General features: G+C 49.4%; 1 protein-coding gene across 2 annotated transcripts in view; it reads right to left on the bottom strand.

Moving 5' to 3' along the window:
• USP22 (ubiquitin specific peptidase 22) overlaps window positions 1-19453 on the bottom strand; it is a 45054-nt gene extending 25601 nt beyond the window's left edge. Inside the window, exons 1-2 of one of the 2 annotated variants that reach the window (XM_055242333.2) lie at window positions 19013-19453; window positions 5318-5450 (exon numbers count right to left, since the gene is read on the bottom strand). In XM_055242333.2, coding sequence (XP_055098308.1) covers window positions 5318-5450; window positions 19013-19183 — 304 coding nt within the window. In that variant the 5' untranslated portion in view covers window positions 19184-19453. The remainder of the gene's footprint in view (window positions 1-5317; window positions 5451-19012) is intronic. The other variant, XM_055242332.2, reaches the window with a different exon arrangement.
• Window positions 19454-20806: the final 1353 nt, after the last annotated feature.

Genomic DNA, 20806 nt, shown 5'->3' with positions numbered 1-20806 from the left:
TGAGAACCAAAAGTATAAAACTTGTAGAAGAAAACATAAGGACAAGTCTTCATGACCTCGAATTTGGTAAGGGATTCTTAGATCTGACACCAAAACCATCAGCAACAAAAGAAAAAATAAAACTAGGCTGGGCGGCAGCGGCTCACACCTGGAACCCCAGCACTGTGGGAGGCAGAGATGGGAGGATCACTTGAGCCCAGAGTTCAAGATAGGCCTTGGAAACATGGTGAAATCCCATCTCTACACAAAATACAAAAAATCAGCCAAGTGTGGTGGCATGTACCTATGGTCCCAGTCACTGAGGAGGCTGAGGTTGGGAGGATCACTTCAGCTTCTGAGGTTGAGGCTGTAGTGAGCTGTGATTGTGCCACTGCACTCCAGCATGGGTGACAGAGGGAGATAGTGTCTCGAAAAGAAAAAAGAAACTAGACTTCATCAGAATTAAAAACATCTGATCCTGTGCTTCAAAGGACACTATCAAGAAACTAAAAAGAATCTACAAAATGGGAGAAAACATTTGCAAATCATACATCTGCTCAGAGTCCAGTATCCACAATACACACACCCCCCCAACACACGCACTGTATACTGTGCATGTGTACATATAAAGAACAACAAAAACCAAACAACCCAATTTTTAAAAAGCAATGGACGTGAACTGATATTTCTCCAAACATATACAAATGGCCCAACAAGCACATGAACAAATGTTCAACATCACTGGTCATTAAGAAAATGAAAATCAAACCCACAATGAGATACCATTTCACACTCACTATGATGGGTATTAAAAAATAAAAGAAGTGTTGGCAAGGATGTGAACAAACTGGAAAGCTTGTCCATCACTGGTGAGAATTAAAATGGTGCAGCCCCCGTCTGGGAAATGAGGAGCGCCTCTGCCCAGCAACCCATCGTCTGGGAAGTGAGGAGCGCCTCTGCCCGGCCACCCATCGTCTGGGAAGTGAGGAGCGCCTCTGCCCGGCCGCCCCGTCTGGGAGGAAGTGAGGAGCGCCTCTGCCCGGCCACCGCATCTGGGAAGAAGTGAAGAGCGCCTCTGCCCCGCCGCTCTGTCTGGGAAGAAGTGAGGAGTGCCTCTGCCCGGCCGCCCCGTCTGGGAGGTGAGGAGCGCCTCTGCCCAGCCGCCCCGTCTGGGAGGAAGTGAGGAGTGCCTCTGCCCGGCCACCCCGTCCGGGAAGAAGTGAGGAGCGCCTCTGCCCGGCCGCCCCGTCCGGGAAGAAGTGAGGAGCGCCTCTGCCCGGCCACCCATTGTCTGGGAAGTGAGGAGCGCCTCTGCCCGGCCGCCTCGTCTGGGAAGAAGTGAGGAGCGCCTCTGCCCGGCCGCCCCGTCTGGGAAGAAGTGAGGAGCGCCTCTGCCCGGCCGCCCCATCTGGGAAATGAGGAGCGCCTCTGCCCGGCCGCCCCGTCCGGGAAGAAGTGAGGAGCGCCTCTGCCCAGCCGCCCCGTCTGGGAAGAAGTGAGGAGCGCCTCTGCCCGGCCGCCCCGTCTAGGAAGTGAGGAGCGCCTCTGCCCGGCCGCCCCATCCGGGAAGAAGTGAGGAGCGCCTCTGCCCAGCCGCCCCGTCTGGGAAGTGAGGAGCGCCTCTGCCCGGCCGCCCCGTCCGGGAAGAAGTGAGGAGCGCCTCTGCCCGGGCGCCCCGTCCGGGAAGAAGTGAGGAGCGACTCTGCCCGGCCGCCCCGTCCGGGAAGAAGTGAGGAGCGCCTCTGCCCGGCCGCCCCGTCCGGGAAGAAGTGAGGAGCGCCTCTGCCCGGGCGCCCCGTCCGGGAAGAAGTGAGGAGCGCCTCTGCCCGGGCGCCCCGTCCGGGAAGAAGTGAGGAGCGCCTCTGCCCGGCCGCCCCGTCCGGGAAGAAGTGAGGAGCGCCTCTGCCCGGCCGCCCCGTCCGGGAAGAAGTGAGCAGCGCCTCTGCCCGGCCGCCCCGTCCGGGAAGAAGTGAGGAGCGCCTCTGCCCGGCCGCCCCGTCCGGGAAGAAGTGAGCAGCGCCTCTGCCCGGCCGCCCCGTCCGGGAAGAAGTGAGGAGCGCCTCTGCCCGGCCGCCCCGTCCGGGAAGAAGTGAGGAGCGACTGTGCCCGGCCGCCCCGTCCGGGAAGAAGTGAGGAGCGCCTCTGCCCGGCCGCCCCGTCTGGGAGGTGAGGAGCGCCTCTGCCCGGCCACCCATCGTCTGGGAGGTGAGGAGCGCCTCTGCCCGGCCACCCATCGTCTGGGAGGTGAGGAGCGCCTCTGTCCGACCACTCATCGTCTGGGAAGTGAGGAGCGCCTCTGCCCGGCTGCCCCGTCTGGGAAGTGAGGAGCGCCTCTGCCCGGCCACCCATCGTCTGGGAAGTGAGGAGCGCCTCTGCCCGGCCGCCCCGTCTGGGAAGTGAGGAGCGCCTCTGCCAGGCCACCCATCGTCTGGGAAGTGAGGAGCGCCTCTGCCCGGCCGCCCCGTCTGGGAAGTGAGGAGCGCCTCTGCCCAGCCACCCATCGTCTGGGAAGTGAGGAGCGCCTCTGCCCGGCCGCCCCGTCTGGGAAATGAGGAGCGCCTCTGCCCGGCCACCCATCGTCTGGGAAGTGAGGAGCGCCTCTGCCCGGCCACTCATCGTCTGGGAAGTGAGGAGCGCCTCCGCCCGGCCACCTATCGTCTGGGAGGTGAGGAGCACCTCTGCCCGGCCGCCCCGTCTGGGAGGTGAGGAGCGCCTCTGCCCGGCCGCCCCGTCTTGGAGGAAGTGAGGAGCGCCTCTGCCCGGCCACCCCGTCCGGGAAGAAGTGAGGAGCACCTCTGCCCGGCCGTCCCGTCCGGGAAGAAGTGAGGAGCGCCTCTGCCCGGCCGCCCCGTCCGGGAAGAAGTGAGGAGCGCCTCTGCCCGGCCGCCCCATCTGGGAAGTGAGGAGCGCCTCTGCCCGGCCACCCATCGTCTGGGAAGTGAGGAGCGCCTCTGCCTGGCCACCCATCGTCTGGGAAGTGAGGAGCGCCTCTGCCCGGCCACCCATCGTCTGGGAAGTGAGGAGCGCCTCTGCCTGGCCACCCATCGTCTGGGAAGTGAGGAGCGCCTCTGCCCGGCCACCTATCGTCTGGGAAGAAGTGAGGAGCGTCTCTGCCTGGCCGCCCCGTCTGGGAGGTCTACCACGGAGGCCAGAAGCAATGTGGGGGCTGGTCGTGGTGGCTCACGCCTGTGGTCCCGGCACTCTGGGGGGCGAGGCGGGTTGATCACTTCGGGCTAGTTCGAGACCAGTCTGGCCAACTTGGGGAAACATGAAAAATACAACAGACAAACCAACCAACCAACTCAGTGACAACAAAACAGGTCTACCCTGGAGTCATACTCTAATTTTTTCTATTTTCGTCCCTTTCTGATCCTTTATCCCACTTTCTTTTTCTTCCTCTTCCTTCTCCCTCTTCTTTGTCAACTAGTGGATTGAGTTATTATCACTGATCCACATAAAGTCCCTCTCTCATTTATTTTAATTCCCACCCCCCATTTTTATTCCCCGACTTCCCATGTGCAACCTTCCTAATATGTTTGATACGCATCTTTTTGTTTGTATGTATTTTTAGAAAATGTTTGTTTTTGTGTGCAAAAAAAAAAAAAAATTAATAATAAAATGGTGCAGCCACAAAAAAAAGATGGTGTTTCACATAAGTTAAGCAGAGTGACCTGATGACCCTGCCAGCTCACTTCTAGGTATACATCCAAGAGAAATGAAAACATGTCCCCCTAGAATTACACATGATGTCCACAGTGGCACTATTCTTAAGCGCCAAGATGGTGGGAACAACCCAAACGTCCATCAGCAGATGAAAGGATGAAGAATGTGGTCTACATACACAATGGAACATGACTGAGCCATACAAAGGAATGAAATACTAATCCATGATGCAACTCAGATGAATCACAAATGCCTGCTTGCAGAAAGAAGCCAGACACGAAGGGCCACATGTTGTATGATTCCACACATATGAAATATCCAGGAAAGGAGAACCCACAGAGACAGAAAGTAGATTCGAGTCACCAAGGGACAGGACAGAGAGCAACAGGCAGTGATCAGTTAACAGCGCATTGCTCTGCGGTGCAAAAAAGTTTTGAACTAGAGAGGTGGAGGACACACAACATTGTAAATGTGCTAAATGTCACCAAGTTGTAGACTTCAAAATGGTTAACCGGGCCGGGTGCGGTGGCTCATGCCTGTAATCCCAGCACTTTGGGAGGCCAAGGCAGGAGGATGTGAGGTCATGAGTTTTGAGACCAATCTGGCCAACACAGTGAAACCCCATCTCTACGAAAAATACAAAAATTAGCCGGGCGCGGTGGCTCACGCTTGTAATCCCAGCACTTTGGGAGGCCAAGGCGGGCGGATCACGAGGTCAGGAGATCGAGACCACGGTGAAACCCCGTTTCTACTAAAAATACAAAAACATTAGCCAGGCGTAGTGGCAGGCGCCTGTAGTCCCAGCTACTCGGAGAGGCTGAGGCAGGAGAATGGCGTGAACCCGGGAGGCGGAGCTTGCTGTAAGCCAAGATCGCGCCACTGCACCCCAGCCTGGGTGACAGAGCGAGACTCCGTCTCAAAAAAAAAAAAAAAAAAATACAAAAATTAGCCGGGCGTGGTAGCAGGCACCTGTAATCTGTTACACAGAAGGCTGAGGCAAGAGAATTGCTTGAACCCAGGAGGCAGAGGTTGCAGTGAGCCGAGATCACACCACCACACTCCACCCTGGGTGACAGCGCGAGACTCCATCTCAAAAAAAAAGAAAAAGCCAAAAGCAAAACTGAGTTTTATGTAACTTCGAGAATGTAGAATGAGTCTGATTTTGTAAGGCTGTGAAAGGTAAATTAATCTTGAGGCCACACACAGTGCTAAGGGAGCCTTTTCAAGAACTGTGTGACTGGAAAAAATGAAACCCATTGCTGAAGGCCATAAAATCACCTATGCACACCCAACCCCACGCCAACCTCAGTGACCTCATATTGCATGGAGCTCTTTCTTTATAAATGTTTGCCTAAGGCAATTCCTAACTATGTGTTTCAAAGGGTCTGATGTTTCATTAGCAGGGACGGTGTAACTTTTCATAGGAAGTCAGCTGGACATAAGACAGCAGGCCATTCACTCAGAACCGTCCGATGCTAAGGCAAACTGAGGGCGCGATTCAGCTGAGCTCGGCTTGTCCCTTTCACTTCCCTTGCCAAGTGTCACCAGTGAGGGGCACACATTACTTGAGACAAACGACAGTGGACTTTTGGAAGAGTGGAACTGCAAATCAAAAAATCAAAGAGTAGCAATTTGGGGGCCACAACTATCCCCCCATCCCAGAAGCTCGCCTCACCCAGGTTGTGCCGCTTTGACTTCGCATGCTCGTGAATATGCTTCTTTGTGAAACAGCCGAAGAAGACACAGTAGAGGCAGGAATGCAGCCTGTTGAGGTGGACACCACAGACATGGCAGATACAGGACTTGGCCTGAAATTCAGAGAAGAGGAGGAGTGAGCGCTGTGTGATAGGACAGGGGTGCTCAGAGGAAACAGTCAAGTAAAGCATCCCCCCAAGACAGCTACTGGAGGAAAGGACAGGGAATTCCATCTCCAAGGCTTACCACTCTAGAGAATCAGTTTAATCCTTTCAATTCCCCGAAACAGGACTTCATTCAGTTGAAAACTAGCTCCCCATAGGAAAACTCAGCCCACAACTTCAACTGCCAAAACCCTGTAAGCTACGGGGATGTTCCCCCACCTCCTCCTCCTGATCCTGATGGGCACCCCAAGCCCAGCTCCCATCCCCACTGCAGGCCAGCAACTCACACCTAGTCACCCTGAACCTGGACGTCATTTCAGGTTTGTGAATCCAGGTTCCAGGACCACAGCAAATTTAGAAGCAATAAGAAAAAGGGAGGGAGGCCGGGCGCGGTGGCTCACGCTTGTAATCCCAGCACTTTGGGAGGCCGAGGCGGGTGGATCACGAGGTCAGGAGATCGAGACCACGGTGAAACCCCGTCTCTACTAAAAATACAAAAAAATTAGCCGGGCGTGGTGGCAGGCGCCTGTAGTCCCAGCTACTTGGAGAGGCTGAGGCAGGAGAATGGCGTGAACCCAGGAGGCGGAGCTTGCAGTGAGCCGAGATCACGCCACTGCACTCCAGCCTGTGTGACAGAGCAAGACTCCGTCTCAAAAAAAAAAAAAAAAAAAGAAAGAAAAAGGGAGGGAGACATGAATCAAAGCAATGTACAGAAGAAAGAAAAAGGAGCAGGGCATTACGAAGAAACAGACCTCACAAACCTGAAATGTTAATCACGGCAATGATGAGCACAGTGCGAAACAACCCTTACACCCCCAACCACCCAGGAGCGCCATTGACTCACAATACTAATGAGACGTGTGAACAGGGACAGCTGCCACTGGCAATATTTGCACAATTCGAGCACAGAAATGAATAAGAGGAATTATTTATACTGAGTTTTAAAAGAATCCCTAAGTCCAGACTGATAAACATATACACCTACTATGTACCCATCTGATTTTTAAAAAAAGAAATTAATAGTATACAAACACAAAGTCTTCTTCGCAGGAGAATTCCATCTAATAAATATCGTAAAAAGACAAAAATACAAGATCTTCATTTTATGCTTATCATAGTAATAACTGATTCAGGCAACAATCATCAGTAGATGCCAGAACCATTGGGTAAAAAAATATTGTGTCATTCACAACTGTCAAAATAGTAGAAAATCTCCATATATTCATCAACAGATGAGTGGACGAACAAACTGTAGCATATACACAATGGAATATTAATTACTCCACCACAGAAAGGAGTAAAGTACTGACACATGCTACAATGCAGACTAGCCTTGAAAATATCATGCTAAGTGAAGGAAGCCAGAAACAAAGGATCACGTATCCTATGAGTCTATTTATATGAAATACTCAGGATAGGTACATCCACCAACACAACTCAGATGGGACGTTGCCAGGGGCTGGGGACAGGGAGAACAAGGAACAGATGAAAACATTTTCAAATTTGATAGAGGTAAGGCAGTGACTGCACAGCAGTGTAAACCACGAAAGGTTGCTGAATGATTCCTCTAAAACGGTTGTTATTATGTGAATTTCACCTGGATTAAAAAAATATACTAAATTACATATACAATTGTCCCTCGGTATCTAGGAATTGATTCCAGGATCCCCTCAGGTAACAAACTCCATGGATACTCAAGTCCCTGATACAAAATGTACTTGCAAATAACCTATGAACATCCTCCCATAAACTTTCAATCATCTCTAGATTACTTACAATACCTAATACAAAGTAGATGCTATGCAAACAGTGGTTATAGTATATCGTTTCAGGAATAGCGACATGAGAAAAAGTCTGTACATGTTCAGTACTGATGCACCTATCCCTTTTTCCCCCCAATTATCTTTGATTTGTGGTTGGTTGAACCCACACAGGTGGAACTCAGGTCGCTTGTGTATGTATGTATGCATGCACACATGTGTACTTGTGTATTGAAGCAATAGATATCTACAGTTTCAGAGTATCACTCTAGAGACTACTTCAGTCAATTAAACGGGAAAAGATTACCTCTACAACAAGAACTCCGGCCAACGCCACCCTAACCAAACTTATCCCTACCACGGAGCAGGCAAGTGCAGAGGACAACATGGCAGCGCCTGTGGTGTGCGCAGACCAACACAACCCATCTGGAACCTGCTCCTGAGAAGTAGGGAGGTATGTCCAAATTGAAGGACTTCTGCAAAATGACTGACCTGAGCTCTTCAAAAACATTAATGTGATGAAAGAAAAATAGGCTAGGAATTTCTAGATGAACCAAATCTAAAGACACATGAAATAAAATGCAATCCATGATCTTGGATTGAATCCTATATGCCAATTTTTAAAGGCATAAAGGATATTATTGGAACAATTCAGGTATTTAAAGTTGGACAATATATGTTAGATAGTACTATTTGAAAATTTAAACTCTGAGTGTGATAACTGTATTGTGCTTATGTAGGAGACTGTCTCAGTTCTTAGCAGGTAAACTATCATGTCTACAATCAGCCCTCAGATGATTCAGAAAAAGGTACAGACATAAAACCAGTTAGCAAGAAGCTAACAATTGATTAATCCATATAAATGTATACAATATTCATTTTAGCATTCTTGCTATTTGTTGTAGGTTTCTTATTTTCCAAATAAATGGATAGAAGACAACTATTAAATTGAACATATGCACCCTACAGCCTAACCATTCAATTCACAGGTTTATATGCAACCAAAACATGTACAAGGACTTTTGTAGCATTATTACTTGCAACACCCTAGCGCTGAAAATAAAAATGTTCATGACTAGTAAAAAGAATAAATTATACTACAGTTAATTCAGTAAAGTACATAGCAATGAAAAGGAACTTATGATATACTCAGCAGCATGGATGAATCTCAGAAACATAATACTGAACAAAACAACTAAACACAACAAGCTCCTGCTGTGCTACACACTCCATTATAGTCTCTCTCTACTACACAACCTAGGATGCTCCCCTGCACGGGTTTACCAATCACCAGGGAAGACACATTTTACAGGCCTTATGGAGCCAACACAGCTAAGAGACAGCTTCTCCAACATTATTCAAGCAGCCAACCAACAAGACAACTGGCGCTAAATACAGAAAACAGCTGTCTCTGACATATTGATAAAACCTCAATCTTATGTCTGGTATAGTCACGCACCACACAGCAATGTTTCAGTGAATGACAGGCTGCATGTACAATGGCGGTCCCGGAAGATTATAGTATCGTATTTTTACTGTAACCTTCTCTATGTTTAGCTATAGATACACAAAAGCTTACAATCGTGTTTCAACTGCCTACAGTGTTCAGTACAGTACATGCTGTACAGGTTTCCTGCCTAGGAGCAAGAGGCTCCATCACACAGCTTGGGTGTGCAGTAGGCTGTACCATCTAGCTTTGTATTCACTCTATGATGCTTGCACAAAGACAAAATCGCCTAACAATGCATTTCTCAGAATGCATCCTGTTGTTAAACAATGCCTGGGCCGGGCACGGTGGCTCACGCTTGTAATCCCAGCACTTTGGGAGGCCGAGGCGGGCGGATCACGAGGTCAGGAGATCAAGACCACGGTGAAACCCCGTCTCTACTAAAAATACAAAAAAATTAGCCGGGCGTAGTGGCGGGCGCCTGTAGTCCCAGCTACTCGGAGAGGCTGAGGCAGGAGAATGGCGTGAACCCGGGAGGCGGAGCTTGCAGCGAGCCGAGATCGCGCCACTGCACTCCAACCTGGGCAACAGAGCGAGACTCCATCTCAAAAAAAAAAAAAAAAAAAAAAAAAAAAATGCCAACACTGTATTATTTTTCCTCAATCTACACTGTGGAACAGCATGTCCACTGATAACACTGTATCAGATTTAAATGTAACAGTGGCAGACACAGGAGTAAGGTAGCACATGTCTTCCAGTGTCTGGAGGAGGCCAGGAATAACCTCTGGAGTGGCTACCCTGCAAACACTTTATTTCGGACGTCCAGTCTCAGAATTTGAGATGAAATTTCTATTGTTCTAAGTTACCTGGTTTGTGGTGGTTTGTTACAGCAGGCCCAGGTCACCCACATGGGGTTCACATTCATTTTTATTCTATCTCCTTTCACAGCACTGTAAAGTAGAAAACGCAGCCAGGCATGTTGGCTTACGCCAGGAATGCAGCACTTTGGGAGGCCGAGGTGGGAGGACAGCTTGAGGCCAGGAGTTCAAGACCAGCCTGGGCCAAATGGTGAAACCTCATCTCTACAAAAAATGCAAAAATTAGCTGGGCATGGTGGCGCACACCTGTAGTCTCAGTTACTCAGGATGGTTTGAGCCCAGGAGGTGAAGGCTGCAGTGAGCCAAGATCACTGCCCTCTAGCCTGAGCAACAGAACCAGACCCTGTCTCAAAAAAAAAAAAAAAAAAAAAAAAAAAAAAAAAAAAAAAAATGTTGTAAATGCATTCCCCAGGAACCCTTGCAGCTCATGTTCCAAACATATCTTGGGACACATCTGCAGACGATGGGGTTGGTGAGTAAGCTGAGAGGCCCAGTGGGGGCATCCACAGGCTGACATGGACCCTGGAGGGGTGGCACTGTTTAAGCAGCCCAGCACACCACTTCCTGGTGTGGTGGCTCCTGCAGAGGCAGGATTCCCCAGGCTGGCGGGTTTTCCTAGAAATTCAACCTAGAATCTACTACTCCATAGCCTTTGCAATGATTTCTGAATTAAATCCCTTTCTCCTATAAATTAATTCAAGTAGATTCAGTAGACTGCAAGTAAATCCTGAAACATAACTAGGATTTATATGTGACAGGAATTAGAAGAGGGATCAATTATTTAATCGTTGTTGATCTTATGCAGTGCAGAAACACCCTGCCAAATTCATTAAATTCGGTCCCAATATTAAGAATATTCCTCTAAATATCCTGTTCTCTTATCTCCTTACTCACACTACCTCCCACCCCAAGAAGGATGCGGAGGAGCAAGAGGGGCAGAGCCCTTGCAGTCAACCAGACTTACCCTATGGGATGACGCAACAGTACACTGAATTTTGAGTCCAGCTTTTAAAAGTGTGCAAACATGACACACCACCTTAAGAGCTAGTGCACTTTTCACACATTACCCATGACTTCCTACTGGTCTAAAACCTGAGCATCTTAAGAATGTAAGTTTAACTCTTATGCATTCTTTTCGGTGACTTTTTCAAAGACTCAAACACTGACATAAGTGAAGGGACAGGTATAATTTTTTTTTTTTTTTTGAAATGGAGTCTTGCTCTGTCACCAGGCTGGAGTGCAGTGGCGTAATCTCGGCTAACTGCAACCTCTGCCTCCCGGGTTCAAGTGATTCCCCTGCCCCGGGTTCAAGTGATTCCCCTGCCTCAGACTCCCGAGTATCAGGGACTACAGGCGCGTGCCACCATGCTCGGCTAATTTTTTCTATTTTAGTAGAGACGAGGTTTCACCATGTTGGCCAGGATGGTCTTCAACTACTGACCTCAAGTGATCCGCCCACCTCGGCCTCCCAAAGTACTGGAATTACAGGCATGAGCCACCGTGCCCGGTCTAAATATTCTATCCTTTATATGAAAAAAAAATATGGCACTAAAAAGCTAAAGGTTTGCCAAAATTAGATAATCTTCTCAAATTAAGTTCTCCGACCTCAAAAACCTCAGCATCTAGACTCAGGCCCCTCAATCTCGGAGCCAAAATCAATCTAAGGGTACAGCGACTCCAGACCTTTCAATTTACAGAAGGGGTAATTTCATTCAGCAAAGGCAAGACCTCAGACTGACCTCATTTCAAGGCTGGGACCCAGCAGTTGCCGGTGATGTCCTTGGACAGGTCAGGAGACTTACTTGCCAGGCCTGCCTAAAAAGTGTATCCCAAGTACCAAAACCAGGAGGAAATTATGTATGAAATATAAAATTATCACAGCAGTCCTCCCTTACCTACAGTTCCACTTGCTGTGGTTACAGTTACCCACAGTCAACCTTAGTCTGAAAATAGTAACATGGAAATTTTAATCCTTGAAAACTGAGTTTACTTCCTATCTAAGCTTCCAGCCGCTTGATACTGAGGTGATCAAGTCTGTGTGCTAAATACAGGAAAAGCCTCGATAGGAGACCCTGCTACCAATTTGTAAGAAATAGGACCAAAAAAAAAAAAAAACACTTTGAACTTGCACTGTTGAGTATGCAAACAGCAAAATCCAGGCTATAGGAAGGTCAACAAGTCAAAAGGCCCAAGTTTTTCAACAGATAAAGTAGAAGCAAAAAACTGTAAGAAAGGAATGAAGAGAGAACCTACAGATTAAGAAACTTCAACGACTTACCAGTATAGCCACATGATAAATACCATTAAAAGATAAAAAGGAATGAACTTTCGGCTGGGCGTGGTGGCTCACGCCTGTAATCCCAGCACTTTGGGAGGCTGAGGCAGGCAGATCACAAGGTCAGGAGATTGAGCCCATCCTGGCTAACACAGTGAAACCCACTCTCTACTAAAAATACAAAAAAATTAGCCAGGCGTGGTGGCGGGCTCCTGTAGTCCCAGCTACTCGGGAGGCTGAGGCAAGAGAATGGCATGAACCCGGGAGGCGGAGCTTGCAGTGAGCCGAGATCGCACCACTGCACTCCAGCCTGGGCTACAGAGCAAGACTCCGTCTCAAAAAAAAAAAACAAAAAAAGGAATGAACTTTCAATCCACTCAATGGATACAATGGATATTGCTAGACAAAAGAAGCCAGTATGAAAAGGCTACAGGCTGTATGAACCCAATGATATGACATTCTGGAAAGGGAAAAACCTCCGAGATGGAGAAGAGATCAGTGGTTGTGGAGTTAGCAGATGAAGAACAGGGATTTCTTGGGGCAGTGCAACTGTTCTGTACAGTACTGTAGTTGTGGATGCCTCTGTCAAAATCCACTGAGCTTTAAAAAGCACAAAGAGCAAACCTTAATGTACGCGATTTTAAAAATAATTGATGAGGCCCTATGGAATGCAGGCTGAGGCAGAAGAAACCGATTGTATTACACATATAGGACACAACTCCGCCAAGAGGGGTGGGGAGGGAAGTACCTAAGTAATCTGGAAATGAGGGGAGAGTGTAAGACTAAAAGCAAAAGGAACTGTAACTGAGCACTGTACTCTAAGGGGGGGGGGTCAAGTCATTTCCCAAGGGAGTACAGGACAACAATTCTGAAACCTCTATTCATGTATACCAAAGCAGAACAGGTAAGTAAATAGATTGTCGATAGTGGGAGCCAGCATTTTCTCTGCTGGACAGAGAAGTTACAGATAAACTGGAGAGGAAGGCTAGAATAATCCCTATAGAAATGGATTAGAGTTGGAGATACAAACATGAACTCATGTAGAGCTTAATATGGATGCTGATGGATATCTATCAAAATAATTACAGAAGTGTATATGCACACATTTGTATATACACACCTGTTTCCCAGCTCTATCCCTTGAGGGGGCCAAGAAGCCAGGATATCCCAGTAATAATGAGCACACCAGTGCCCAAATCTTGGTTTCTAATTCCATTCTCCCAAAAAAGGAACTAGGGATCCTTGGAAAATGCTGGAGTCTAAGGCTGGGGCAGAAAACACATAAGATGATCCCAGAACATCGTATAGTTCCATAAAGTAAGGAAGTGCTCAAAAACAACAAACAAAAAATAATGTGGCTATGTGAAAGGGACACCAGAGCCAGCTGAAAGAGCTTCCAGTGGATACAGCCAGATGATGGGAGCAACACAACAAACCACACAGCACTGGATGATAACCCAAAGCATACATTCAGTATCCACAAATTCATGTTGATATACACAAGTGAATAAATACACGAGTGAGGATCAGCAAATCTTCCATACATAAACGTTCCAAATAATTTAAGTAGCTACTCCGTCCTCAAGGAAGAGGAACAGAACTCCCCACCCCGGTAGAGTACCTATGCAGAGTGACTCCCTTCCAAAATAAACGGTACATAAAGGAGGGAAAGAGTCACTCAGCAGTGGAGAAACATGACAAACATGACCTCAGCCATTCAGTCAAGCCCAGAAACCCAAGACATCTTGACAGCATCATCCTTAATATACGGGAATGAGAAGGGCACTTCATCTCCGTGGTCTTCCTTCCCAAAACTCATGACCACAGCTGAATCATGAGAAGAACATCAGAAAACCAAAACTGAGGGACATTCTACAAACCACATGACCGGGACTCCTCAAAACTCTCAAGGTCACCAAACAGGACAGCCTGAGAAACTGTCACTGTCTAGAAGAGCGCAAGAGGACGTGAAGACTCAAAGTAATGTGGGATTCTGAGACAGAAGAAGGACATTAGATAAAAACCAATGAGTTCTGAATAAAGTATGCAGTGTAGTTCATGAACTAAATACACAAACACAAATGAGTAGAAGTAAAAGCGGGGAAATCTGAATGAGATGGTGGATTATATTAAAGACAGACTGTATCAATGTCAATATCCTGGTGGTAATTGCACTCCATTTCTGCAAGAAGTTACCCTTAGGGGACTGAGGAAAGATACACAGGATTACTCTATTTTCTTACACCAGTATGTCAATCTACAATGATCTCAAAATTAAAACCTTAAACAGAAAAATGTTTACATTTTAGACCTTTTACTTAGACCCCACTTAGTATAAATGGTGTAACATTTTGTTGTGATGATTTGAAAGATCCAGTTCACTATAAAGTAAAAAGTAAATTCCTCAAAGAAACAAAGTTTTAAAGTATACTTTTAAAATAGCACATTATCATCCCAGCACTGTGGGAGGCCAAGATGAATCTCCTAAGGCCAGGAGTTCAAGACCAGCGTGGGCAACATAGGGAGACCCAATCTTTTATTTTTTTTTAATAAATAAATAAATACAATACCACATATCAGGAAAATGAGCTAGACTATTAAAATAAAAACAAGTAATGAGAGCTCTCTACAATGTGCTCACCACCATCCCAGCACCTGGCTGAGCCAGTAAAGACGAACTGAGGCATTGTTGGATGGCTGGGAGAGATGGCTCATGCCTGTAATGCCAGCACTTTGGGAGGCCAAGGAGAGAGGATCACTTAGCTCAGAAGTTCAAGACCAGCCTGGGCAACACGGCAAAACTCATCGCTACCAAAAATACAAAAATTAGCCAGGTGTGGTGGCGCATGCCTGTAGTCCCAGCTACTTGGGAGGCTGAGGCAGGAGGATCACTGGAGCCCAGGAACTCGAGGCTGCAGTGAGCCATGATCATACCACTGCACTCCAGCCTGAGTGACAGACCTTGTCTCCAAAAAAATAAAAATAAAAAATAAAAAAATTTAAAAAAGTGTTTTGAGGACACAGTGCCATAAAATTTTAGATTCAAAGAGAGAAATGGTTTTAAAAACATTACCTGTTCTCCTAAGTGTCTATATTCAAAATATAATGTAGAATGTTAAATCATAATCACTTCCTGCCAGTTCCTATCTTTACAGACAAACCCTGAAATGGTAAGAAATTTGTTATATTTAACACACACCAAAAACACAAAGGAGACGCCACTGTGGTCGTGCCGGGCCTAAATCATGGAAATGGTTTTTTTCTTTTTTTTTTTTGAGACAGTCTCGCTCTGTCGCCCAGGCTGGAGTGCAGTGGTGCGATCTCGGCTCACTGCAACCTCCGCCTCCCTGGTTCAAGCGATTCTCCTGCCCCGGCCTCACGAAAGCAGCTTGAATTGCAGTAAAACTGTTTTTTGAGATGGAGTTTTTGCTCTTTTTGCCCAGACTGGAGGGCAATGGTGCGATCTCGGCTCACCGCAGCCTCCCCCTCCAGGGTTTAAGTGATTCTCCCAAGTAGCTGGGATTACAGGTGTGAGCCACCATGCCCAGCTAATTTTGTGTATTTTTAGTAAAGACGGGGTTTCACCGTGTTAGCCAGGATGGTCTCGATCTCCTGACCTTGTGATCCGCCCGCCTCAGCCTCCCAAAGTGCTGGGATTACAGGCTGAGCCACCACGCCCGGCAGAAATATTTTTATAGTCAGCAATACAAGAGTTTTACTGCAATTCAGGCCAAGCGTGGTGGCTCATGCCTGTAATCCCAGCACTTTGGGAGGCCAAGGTGGGCGGATCACCTGAGGTCGGGAGTTCGAGACCAATCTGACCAACATAGAGAAACCCCATCTCTACGAAAAATACAAAATTAGCCGGGCATGGTGGCGCATGCCTGTAATCCCAGCTACTTGGGAGAATCACTTAAACCCTGGAGGGGGAGGCTGCGGTGAGCCGAGATCGCGCCATTGCCCTCCAGCCTGGGCAAAAAGAGTGAAAACTCCATCTCAAAAAACAGAGTTTTACTGCAATTCAAGCTTCTTTTAGACAGAAATTTATCAAGCCTGGTCATGTTTTTGTCATTTTCTGCCTATTAAAAGAAGAATCAAAGTTTGAGTACAAAATCCATAACCCATCTGTCCTTAGATAACAAAACTTGTAATTCCTATTCATTCAGGGATTCATTTCTGTAGTTAAACTGTACCTGAGATGTCAATCTCAAAAAGTACCTTTGTTTGTTTACAAGGATTGTAATTCAAGTTGAAGTTTGTTTTGAGATAGGTTTTGTTGCCCAGGCTGGAGTACAGTGGCACAATCATCAGCTTAAAGCACTTTTACAGTCAAGTTCATACCATTAAAACCAAAAATATGGCTGGGCTCAGTGGCTCTGGCCTGTAATCCCAGCACTCTGGGAGACAGGAGGATGGCTTGAGTCCAGGAGTTCAAGACCAGCCTGTGCAATATAGTGAGACACTGTCTCTACAAATATTAGCCGGTCATGGTGACACACGCCCGTAGTCCCAGCTACTCAGGAGAGGCTGGAGTCCAGGAGTCCCAGGCTGCAGTCATCACTGATCAGACCATTGCACTCCAGCCTGGGTAACAGAGCAAGACTCTGTCTCTACAAAAAATAATTTTTAATAAAATAAAATTTAAAAAACAAAATGTCCTAAGCTTACAGATCTGATGGGAATCCTATGCAGATTGTCCAACTGTTAATCATCAGGTTTGTTAAACTATTTCTCAAACCAACTCTTCCTTAACTGGGCCACTAGAGAGTGCTAGAAATGCAGGACACCGCACATGAAGTGATACAGGTAAATTAAGTCCCCCCAGTCAGAGGAAAAAGCATGGAGGGCTTAAGGGCTCCTTGCTGGCACACTGCCAAATGGCACTGCAGCAGCCCCCACCTGAATTTTGAAAGAAACATTTTTCACTACCCGACTACAGTTCAACTTCTAACTGGTGAATAACATACATGTGGCTCAACAGTTTTGAAACTAAGCAACTGACATCTGAAATTAAAAGATTAATCAGAGCCATAAGAAGCGCAAAAAAAAAAAGTAATTCTTTCCTTTAGGAAATTAGGCAAAGTTAGTTAATGATGGTTTAAACTTGACTCCTTCAGCTTGGTTAAAAAATACCAGAGGGGGGAAGAAAGGGAGACGGAGGGATGGAAGGGAAAAAGAAGAGGGAGAGGAAGAGTGGTGCAATCCCCACTTCATCCAAAGTACAAACGAATCTTGGGCGCGTCACGTCCCAATCTGGACACTACTGACCCAGAGTGTCAACAGCACATTCACCTGTAGAAGACCGGCTTCAACCAGGCCATCTTTTTTTTTTTTCCAGACGGGGTCTTGCTCTGTCACCCAGGCTGGAGTACAGTGGCTCGATCACTGCTCATTGCAACCTCCGCCTCCCGGGTTGAAGTGATTCTCCTGCCTCAGCCTCTCGAGTAGCTGGGATTACAGGCGCCCGCCATCACACCTGGCTATTTTTCGTCTTTTTAGTAGAGATTAGGTTTCACCGTGTTGGCCAGGCTGGTCTCGAACTCCTGACCTCGTGATCTGCCCGCCTCGGCCTTCCCACGTGCTGGGATTACAGGCATCAGCCACCGCGCCAAGCCAGGCCATCTTTTCTTAAAGACATACAATTCTACTAGCAAGACTCTAACTCCGATCCTGAAACGTTTTATCTCTGATTTTAGTTCATCTAGACATAACGCTGCCCGATACCATTACAGATAAAAAAAATTCTGAGGCCGGGCGCGGTGGCTCATGCCTGTAATCCCAACACTTTGGGAGGCAGAGGCGGGTGGATCACCTGAGATCAGGAGTTCCAGACCATTCTGGCCAACATGGTGAAACCCCGTCCCTACTAAAAATACAAAAATTAGCCGAGCGTGGTAGCAGGAGCCTGTAATCTCAGCTACTCGGGAGGCTGAGGCAGGAGAATCGCCTGAACCCGGGAGGCGGAGGTTGTAGTGAGCCGAAAACGCGCCACTGCACTCCAGCCTGGGGTACAAGAGCGAGACTTCGTCTCGAAAAAAAAAAAATTTTTTTTTTTGAGTTGCTGCTTAACATACCCTACAATCTCAGCGAGCCTGTTGGTATTCCCATAAATTAAAAAATGCCACTCAAGGTGGAAACTGCCCTCACAACTCCCAATCTCGGATTGTAATCTACAAAAGCGCGTGAAACTGTAAAAATAAAGTTTATTCAAATAGAAGAATCATGTTACGTTTTGATTTCCAAATCCTTAGCAAGCCTAACTGCGGGACGCAAGACTGGGCTACCGGAGGTCCGGGACTCACTCCTGGTTAAGGCCTCCCACAGCCCACAGCGCGATTCCAAGTCTACTCCTCGGCCGCAACGCAAACCTGGGCTGCGGCTCCGCACCCACAAGCTCGCTCTGGCCCCAGCCCCTGCCGCCCTCGACCTCCAGTTCCTCGCGGGCCCCGAGGCAGCCGCGAAGCTCCCAACCCGCCCCCTGCCCCAGCTCCCGTCCAAGGTCGCTCCTGGCGGCGGGTGATCGCTGCAGACCAACGCCCAGAACCCGACAGCCCCCCCATCCTTTACTCATTTTTTTGAAATATTTCTTTCTCTACACCCCCATCCAGCCCCGAACCCTCCAGAACCAGGAGAGTTCAGGGACCTCGCGCAGGAACGCCCGGGACCGCCCACCGAAGTCCCAGGCTCCCCTGGCAGCAGGGCCGGAGAACACCGCCCCCCGCCAGGAAGCACTCGCCCCTCCCGGGCCAAGAAGGATAAGGGAGGGGGAGGGCGGAGAGAGAGGAGGGGGAAGGGAGAGAGAGAAGGGGGAGGGGAGAGAGAGAAGGGGGAGGGGAGAGAGAGGAGGGGGAGGGGAGAGAGAGGAGGGGGAGGGAAGAGGGGGGAGGGAAAAGAAGAATGGGGGAAGCGAGGAGATGGGAAGGATAGGAAGATGAGGATATGGGGGAAGGGAGGGAGTTGAAAGGCGGAAGATGAGGGGGGAAGGAAAGGAGGGGGGAGGGGTAAAGAGAAGAGAGGGCAGAAGGAGAGAGAAAGAGGAAGGACAGGGAAAGGCAAGGGGGGAAGGGGGCAGGAAAAGGGCCCCTCCGCCGGCCGGCCTCAGAAGCGGCGGGAGGCCCCGAGCCCGCCCCGGGGTGGGCTGCAGGGCGCACCTTGCGTTTGCGGGCCTCAGCCGTACCGCTCCACACGAAGCACTGGTAGATGGCCCGCAGGTTCTGCTTCCAGTTGTCCACCTTGAAGCTGCCCAGGTGCGAGCAGCCCGGCGGCGCTACCGCCAGCTCGGCGTCCATGGCCTCGCCCTCGGGCTCTGGCCGGGACACCATGGCGGGCAAGGCCCGGCCGCGCGCGGGGGGCGGAGGCGAGGGAGGCGAGGACGACGCCAGCGCGGCGTGGGGGCTGCTAGGCGGCGGGCCTGGCCGGCCAAGACACTGGCGCCGAGAACAAAGCGCGGAGGTCCGACAAAGATGGGGCTGCGCGATCGCCGAGGGGAGGCTGTGGGGCAGGCACCGCCCCCAAGCTGCAGCTGCTGCGGACCTCCTGCGCTGCGATCTCCCGGTTCGTGGAGGGCGTCGCGGGGCGGGGCGCCGCAGTCGCGGACGGCGATTACGTCACCCCCCCCACCCCCCCCCCCCCCCCCCCCCGGCCAGCACCGCACTGCGCAGTCTCCAGCCCGCGCCAGGCCCTTCCCCCACTCTCGCGCGCCCGTAGGCTCTGGGTAGACCCGCGCCCGAGGAAGCGTGGTCTGGGGTGAAGCTAACGAGGGCCCGCCCCTTCCCTTCCTTTATTGGTCGCCGGGCACCCCCCAGCACCTTCGGCCATTGTCATAGGCTCTCAGTACAGTCCGTCTGGTACAGAGCCGCCTCCCAGGACCCTGGCGGCTAGACGTTCCCTGTCTCTTCCAGAGGACTGGGGAGGCGGGGGCGTGCTGCGGTTGGGCGGCGCGAGACGTCCGTCCTAGGACTGAACCGGTTTGCGCCGGCCTGAGCTCTGCCGCAAAGAGGCGGGGCAATGAGCTGGAGCGCCGCAGGTCGGGCCTCCATCCAGGGCCTGCGCTTTCCCACCCAACAGCACCCCCAATCGGGAGCTGTCTGCAGGGCCCCCGCTTGCCGTAACCTGGGTCGGGCCCTGCAGTGCCGTGGCCCGGGGCTAGAACTGCCAACTGCCTGCTAGGCGCTGCTCCCGGCCGCAAGCTGGGGCGCCTCCTGTCGGGAGCCCGCGGAGAGTGAGGGCCAACCCAGCACCATCCAGTTGAAAGAGGCATCTGCGCGCCACACGCCTGACACTTCACATTTGCTAGTGGCTACATTTTTTTAATGAAAAAAGAAAGTTATAGTAATATATCTCAACCCAATAGAGTCAAATTATTTCAGCATGTGGGCAGTATTGCAAAATCGTTACTGGAATGTTTTACAGTTTTTGCAGCAAGTCTTCGAAATCTGGTATTTACACTTAAAGCACATTCAATTCCTACTAGCTGCTACCGCAGTGGGCGGCACAGGTCTAATCCGTATACAAATAACTGACCCAAGGCAAACTGAGAAGACCTTTAAAGACAAATGCAAACAAAGTTCTGGGGAAGCCAGGGCGCCAAGGGTCTTGGATAAGGGCTGGGGGATCTTGGATAAGGTGTCAGGTGTGGTGCTGCTCCCCGGTACTCATCCCACTGCTAACTGCTTTGCTCATTCATCCACAGGTTGCAGAAAACAGCAATTACCATCCAGAGCCATCACAAGTTAAAAAATAAAGATTGTGATCTCACAACACTTAAAGCTACAGGGTTTAATGGACTGACGACTGGAATAAAGCTTTTCTGGCCAAGACAAATTGCCCAGCACAGGTTTTTGCCTCATGGCCTTTGTGCTTGCAGTACTCTCTCCCTAAAATGCTTTCCCCACCCCCTCACCCTCTGCATCCTTATATTCCATGGCTGATGCTCGCTCACCTCC

Source organism: Symphalangus syndactylus, chromosome 14 (genome assembly GCF_028878055.3).
Source record: "Symphalangus syndactylus isolate Jambi chromosome 14, NHGRI_mSymSyn1-v2.1_pri, whole genome shotgun sequence".
NCBI lineage: Eukaryota > Metazoa > Chordata > Mammalia > Primates > Hylobatidae > Symphalangus > Symphalangus syndactylus.
This window is presented reverse-complemented; position numbering and strand designations above follow the sequence as displayed.